A 7,437-nucleotide genomic window follows, 5' to 3' on the forward strand; every position below is an offset into this window, starting at 1 on the left:
GCAACTATTAAAACTTGTGCACAACTTATTGTTCTACACAATTGCCGTACTGATGAGATACACTCTCATTGGTAGGGACGCCGACTAATTAAAGGTTTCCTTTAACGATTTTCATAGCTGTTAGTCAAAAGTGGAAGAAGAAAGCATTATCCATCTACTCTGTCGCTTTCTAGTACCCGCCAGAAGGTGCATATCTGAGATCTCCTTTTCTAAAATGTCTGTACCATATCGCGACTAAAGACATTAAAGATTTTTGTGATTCATTTAAGTCACAAATAACAATATAATTAACAAGTTGTTTTCCTGGTTTGCTCTCATAATATGGCAAAAATCTTGAATATTGCTAGCTAAAAAGATATGAGCTTTTCAAATTCCAACTTCCTTTCAAATTTCATGTGAAAGCAAGACATTGCATCAGTAGCTTAACGATCTCAAACAAACTATATTTGTAAAAATGAATATCATTATACAATATATAATATAATTTTAGGTGTGAAAAAATAAAAGATATGCGTTTAATCAATTGATTTCATTTAAGTAAAATATTAAAAGTGTTTTCTATTTCAGTTTCACTCTATATTGAAAATTTTTCGCAATATTGACCAAAATCAAGAGATGTAAGAAAAGACAAAAAACATAGCATTATTTTCGATATTTCCATTTTTAGAAAAATAAAAAATTGATAAAAATATACATAAATTGATACAGTTATAATCTCATTTTTGGACTATAGGTAACATCCCTGACACCAATTATCAGCCATACTAGGTGATATTTTGTTTTATCAAACATAAGCACTGTTGCCTAGCAAAAAACTAGACCTAGATTGCAAAAATAAATTACAATTAGAAACCGATTTCAGTTGATTTTTTAATACATACTCGTACTTGCTACTAAATTGGTTAACTGTACTTTTTTTAGATTAAATATATTACATATGTATTTATATTTATTTTTATATTTTTTATATTTTTTATATTTTTTATATTTTATTTATATTTGAACGACAAAACTGGGTGACTGGGTGATGACTTAGTCATGCATGTAAAAAATTGAAAAATTTATCAAGAAATTTTACAAATATAGCTTTAAAGACTATTTTTATTATTTTATCTGGAATTTACAAGAAATGTAAAGAAAGATTTTCAAATATTTTATTAAAATATTTATGGATAAATGCCTTAGCATAAAATTATAAATTCAAATGAAAATTTGTAATGAACCTTTTTATCAGCCGAGGTTTTGCTCGCCGGATCCCAGAGTCGTTACAAGAATATTTCTTATAACCCTGAATCTTTCGAATAATAATTTTAAAGCCGGTTAATTGTTCTTTTAATTTCTTTATTTATTTTTTCCCGAAATTAATTTTTACAATATTTATAACTTATTTACTAACAATATGTATTATAATTACGAATATTAAGAATTATTATAATTCCTGAAATAATAAAAAAATTCTAACCAATGGTGGATTTGGAACCAACACTACCGACAAGGCTGCGTTGTTAAAGAGTCAGTGTTACCGACTGGGCTACACTGGTGGACTAGGAAAAATGTTAATAAATATTTTTAGTTACCTGATTGTACACTTGCTCTGGTTCTGCCAAGTGTTCTGCTTCGTGGCCTGTCATTTAGTGAGTCTCTGTTGAATAATTCCTCTTTTATATATATTCCGGAAAACGGGACTTCTAATTGCTGAATGCACATTGTACAGCTTTCTTCTGAGTTGTTATTGCCGATTCTAAATGTCTGCGGCTGGTATGTTTACTGTTGCTGCACATTTGTTAAAATTTTACAAAATAGTTACACTCAAACAAAAAGAAGTGTTATTACTTAATTTATATTTTAAAAGGAATTGCATTTTTCTTTTTTTAATTTGTATTTAATTAATACTAACTTAATAATACTGATTTTACATGCTAACTTAATAATACCTTAATTTTAAACTTATTAATACCTTAATTTTTATTACTACCTTATACTAACATTTTATTTTATGTTCATCTTAACTAATAATAAACAAATTATTTTTAACAAAAAAAAATAACTTAATTCTATTGTTATATATATTTTATTTTGTATTTTTATTGCTATTTTTTCTAGTTTTACCTTAATCATAATAGTTATGCATAGTGCATTATATATTTTGTTATTATTTGTGATGAGATGGAAAAACTCGTCACAAATTAGAGAATTAGTTCAATTCTAGTAACGAGCGCGGACGCCTCGCATTGCACGTCTCGCTAACATAATAAGTGCCAAGTAGACAATTTACAAAAATCTGATTAATACATGAAATGATAACTTAAAATAATAAATAAAATAAAAAAAAAAAAGCGAATAAATACATACTTACACAAATACAGAACAAAAGTTTCGTGGCAAAAAGAAAAAAGGGAATGACCGAAAAATGAAGTTTCAGATACTAATTTATCTCACCATTATTTCTTTTACATCAGCTAATGCTGGAAGACAAATTGATGCAAGATGTTTTGTATCAGATAATACTGCATCAGATACTGCTGCATCAGATAATAAAACTGAAGAGATCATAATTGCGGAACTATTCGATTCGTGCATTAAACGTTTAAATCATGGATTTCTGAACACGCTACCCTTCCGGCATTGGCTTATTAACAAAGTCCTCAGACTCCTAGAGAAAGCGGATTACAAAATATTACCATCTATAATGAATGGTATAAATAAAATAATGCAGGCACTTCCGGCAGAAGAAGGCGATGTTTATTACACTAATGAGGTGATCAGCATATACAATACCATCATGACGAAAGGTCCAAGTATACAGCGTCAAACTGCTGAATTAAATTCCAGTAATAAGCTATCGGAAGGTTTTGAAAGATACATGGATAGCGTGTCCTCAAAACTTGTACCAACTAGTCGTTGTGGTATAGTGGCACCAAACAAAACAGCCACCAACAGCACAAACATCGCTCATAATGTGGAGACTATTGATCGAGCCCATATTGGTGTGTTTGCACAAATCTCAACGAATATCATTGCTATTCACATAAACCCTAATTGTGCCAATATTTCGGGTGTGGCCATTTATGATTATAGCACCTCAGTGCACTCAACTGTGTCACCAACCATTCTAATGCATACCACTATCGGAAAATTTCGTTTTCGGTTTGTTTATTTGAATGAATCAGCTAATGAGTTAATGCATGAAGCCGGACTTCACGTGGCAACATTTGTGCCCTTATCGCTCTGGGAATACTTACGTACAAATATCGTGCAACCAAATAAGCCAGCCACAATAGTATTGAAGATATATACGAATGATTCACTTTTCGTGGAACAAAGTGAAGTGCAGACACAAAAGCCATTCAGCAAAATATTGTCTATCTCCATTCCGGGTTATTCAGGTAACTTTAGTCTAGTTTCTCTCTAAATCATTCAATATCAATCTTTTTAATTTTATTTAGTCACGTTTCCGGAATACTTACCTTTTATTTTACGTAATGAAAATTATGGTACTGCTACTAGCTCAAACATAAGCTCCAATTGTGGTTACTGGAATTATTCAACTTGGGTTAGTCAAGGTATTGTGAAGCAAACGCAGGATAAAGCTGTTATATTGTGTGAAACAAAGAATTTAACTTCCTTTTCATTTTTGCTTGGTGGTAGCTATAGGCAACATGACTTTAATGGCAGAGTGCTTATTACTGCTGCTAATCAGCATGTTTTGGACTTAATATCATTGTTAGGCTGTACATTATCATTACTAGGCTTATTGGGTATTTGGGTTACTGCAGCGCTTTTTAAAAAGTGGCGTAAATTGGCTTCAACCAAAGTCTTGCTTAATTTGTGCGCTGCTTTAACTCTTCAAATGGTGCTTTTCATCTTTGTGAATACTGATGACATGGCTGAAGAGTTGGTCAGGGAGGGCAGCTACGCTAATTGTATGGCACTCGGTGCTTTAATGCAATACTCAATTTTGGTGTTGTTCTCATGGATGTTAATAATTGCTTTTCTGCAATTTCAACGTTACGTTACTGTGATTGGCATCGAACGTCCTCGACATTACATTTTAAAATCAGCACTAGCTGCCTGGGGTTTGCCACTTATTCCCACACTTTTAGTCTTATGCATTGATCCACATTCGTATGTACCAACAGCGTATCAACTGCGAACAGACAGCGGTGTATGTTATCCATCTGGACATGGCCTGCACTTTGGCGTCATACTGCCTGTCTCTTTGATTGTCTTGGCGAATTTAATTATTTTCATTTATGTTTTCTATAGCATTTCACACTCACTTAATCAAACGTTACAGCGACAGGAACGTAAAATGGTCGTGAAACAAATACGTCTATCTATTTTACTCTTCTTTTTGCTAGGACTCTCATGGATATTTGGGATATTTACATTCATGAAGGCCGGCATTGTGTTTGCTTATCTCTTCTGTTTGACAGCAACAATTCAAGGCTTCATTCTATTTATTTATTTTATTTTATTGGACGAATTGCCCAGAAATGCCTGGTTAAATCTCATTTTCAATGATAGAAAACCGAAGAAGGTTGTGAAATCAACCGAGCTACAGTCTATCAGTACGAATACCACCGGCACTACGAGTGATAATCAACAGAATTAAATGAACAAATTAATTTTAAGTGGAAGAAGTAATTTATTAACGTTTCTGTATGTAATTTCATATAAAATTTATATTAAATATATTTTTTTATTTTTAATCATATCAAGTCTTAATCATATTTTTACTTCATAAGCTTACAAAATTTTCTATTGTAAGAAAACTCAAACAATACATGGAGTGTTTTAATTATTGCAATTTTTATATAAAAAGAAGGATTCTAACCAATCAGTTTAGTGGAACAATTTAGTTGAGGACATTTTTATTTTTCGTATTCATAAAACATATAAATCATTTCTAATACTCCCTCTCCACTAGGTCTACCACCGTTTTTCGTGTTAGCCGTCTATATAAAGCATTCGCTTGGAATTAACAAATGAGGAATGGAGAATTTTTTCGTCACGTTGTTGATAGTTGATATGCCTACATCACGATGGAAAACACTTTTTCATAACTAGTAAAAGGGATTTTCTATACCGCACAATATTTTATTTAAAAGACTACGGATAACAGTAACATCATGTTCGTCTTTCCAGAATATCTCAGCATGACATGCCACAGGTCTTTTCCTGTATTATTATCATATAACTTCAATATGTGTAACTAAAACATAAAAAGGAATCATCCATTAAACTGGATAAGCTTGACTAAAACGATGTGTAGAAGTATTTTATATTCTAAAATTTCTATAGCTCTTTGAATTGTTGTAAAGTAACCAATGAATTTTTTATAATTTTAGCTGGTAGTGTTAAGAAAAAATATTCGCTTTCATTATAGTGGTACCATTAAAGATAATTTAGGAGCACAGATCTTGCCAGTTTTAATAACGGGTTTTGATAAGGTTGAGATGTACGTTGAGGTAAGAGCATATAATGGCTATGTCATGATGTGGAAGTCTTAACCTGAACGTTATTTTATAAGTCTGAAGGAAATAAAACTTATAGTACTTGCTCCAGAACACTGTTCTAAGGTCGAAAATAACAGAGATTTTGAGGCTTTTGTGGAGTTTTCCTCACTTCTTAAGTACGAACTATATATCTTATAATAATTTAATGTTGTAAATTAGGACTTTATGCCATACTTTGTAAAATGCTTAAACTCCATCAAGTATAATTCCAAAGCACTGTATTTTGTCTTCGAAAGCTGTACGCATTTTGTTTGTAAGGCAATTCGCTGGCTTTACAATAACATAATCTAATCAAAATCTAAATTGTTGTTGGGAAATTATATTGTTTGAGTGTAGGTAACGAGAAAGCTTTTACGGAAGTGTTTTCTCAAATAACTTTAGCAGAGTTTAAAGAAGACTTATAGGTCTATATAATATAGCCAATATAGGATTCTTACCAGGTCTTAGTATTATGATTATTAGTTATACATTTCAACTGTCTACGAAAAATTAGGTTAACTGAATATATTATTTTTGCTAAAATAAAGTCATAATCTGCAGATCTCAAAATATTAAATTTAGTTTTTATAACCTGCTGGATTTCCTTACTATAAAATCTGATAAGTTCATATATCAAAGTCAAAGGTTACAATGAAGCTCGCAAATAGTTTGAATCCACATTGAATTAACTTAATAGTGCTATCCATATCTTCTTCTAGTGCAGGTTTAGTCTTTCTTTTAGCATCAGCACTATTGAATAGAATAGCAGAAATCTAGAATATTTTTGTCTAAAAAATATCAAGCTTATATCGTAACTGAATTGTGACATTGGCGATCTAAATCTGTCTCATACTCGTCTTAATCGTATTTTCGTTTTTACTAAATGTTTAATTGTAGTGGAATTATTACCACATTTCCCAGTGACTTGTTGAACCTAGAGATAGACGTAGCCTGCTTATTTACCAATATTAGTGTAGAATTAAATTCTTCCAAAGTTGTCTCAATATCAGTTTTATAAATAAAGATTGAATATATGTCGGTGTGGCTATTGACAAAGTGACGTTACTTGAATATGTGCAGAAATCTGATGCTAGAAGATATTTTTTGTTATTCCGAATTTATAGAGTCCGGACTTTTTTGTATATTAAATGGAAATAAGTTGATTGACCTATGGATACAAACCCAAATAGCAGCAGCGAGTTTGAGAAGAACCTCAGTAAGTATATTTGACATTATTATCCCCGGCAGATATTGTCTTTTTACCCAGTAAATTATAGAATTCAATATATTGAGCTACAATTATTGGGCTTCAAATTATGTGTTCTTACACGTAACTTGAAGGTGGGAACAGTAAATTTCTCCAATGCATGATGTTTATGACTGGCTTCAATTAACACATCCTGGTTACTAAAGTAAGGTTTAAATTTTGGAATAGGAAAATTGTTTTTACTTGGCGGATGTATTTCCGAAAATAATAGGACATCAATATTTTAGTCTGTTGAAATATTTATAATTCAAGTTTGTGCTGGCGGAGGTCATTACAGTTCCACTGGTAGGTCCTTGTGGAATATAATTTTTTGTTGAAATAAATTGCATTATTCAATTTTATATTTCCACAATTTCTCGTATTGGAACTTGGATGGAGTACATAAGATTGTTATAAATTGACAATCTGTGTACCCGTAACTTTAACTCTTTGTTGATTATTTTTCTCTGATTCTGGAGTTGTTTCCTTTTGAAACGATTTTAGTTACATTGTCATATGACAGAACAGGGTATATTTCGTTAGAATCAGATTATTATATCATAAACAAGTTGGAGTGTACTAAGCATTACGTAACAGTGGTGGGTCATCGTCGGCGTTTTTAGTATATAGACTTGTTTTATGTTAAAGCTCTGCATATATTGGACAAGCATAGTAGTGTAGATTTTTGCTGCA

At 31.3% G+C, this 7,437-nt stretch overlaps 1 protein-coding gene across 1 annotated transcript; it reads left to right on the forward strand.

Moving 5' to 3' along the window:
• Positions 1-2,218: 2,218 nt before the first annotated feature.
• On the forward strand, positions 2,219-4,690 carry LOC119678946 (adhesion G-protein coupled receptor G4-like). Its single transcript, XM_038091066.1, has 2 exons — positions 2,219-3,386; positions 3,447-4,690. Exons 1-2 carry the CDS (start codon positions 2,411-2,413, stop codon positions 4,613-4,615), a joined length of 2,145 nt encoding a protein of 714 aa, XP_037946994.1. The 5' UTR covers positions 2,219-2,410; the 3' UTR covers positions 4,616-4,690.
• Positions 4,691-7,437: the final 2,747 nt, after the last annotated feature.

The sequence above is a fragment of the Teleopsis dalmanni genome, chromosome 2 (genome assembly GCF_002237135.1).
Source record: "Teleopsis dalmanni isolate 2A chromosome 2, ASM223713v2, whole genome shotgun sequence".
NCBI lineage: Eukaryota > Metazoa > Arthropoda > Insecta > Diptera > Diopsidae > Teleopsis > Teleopsis dalmanni.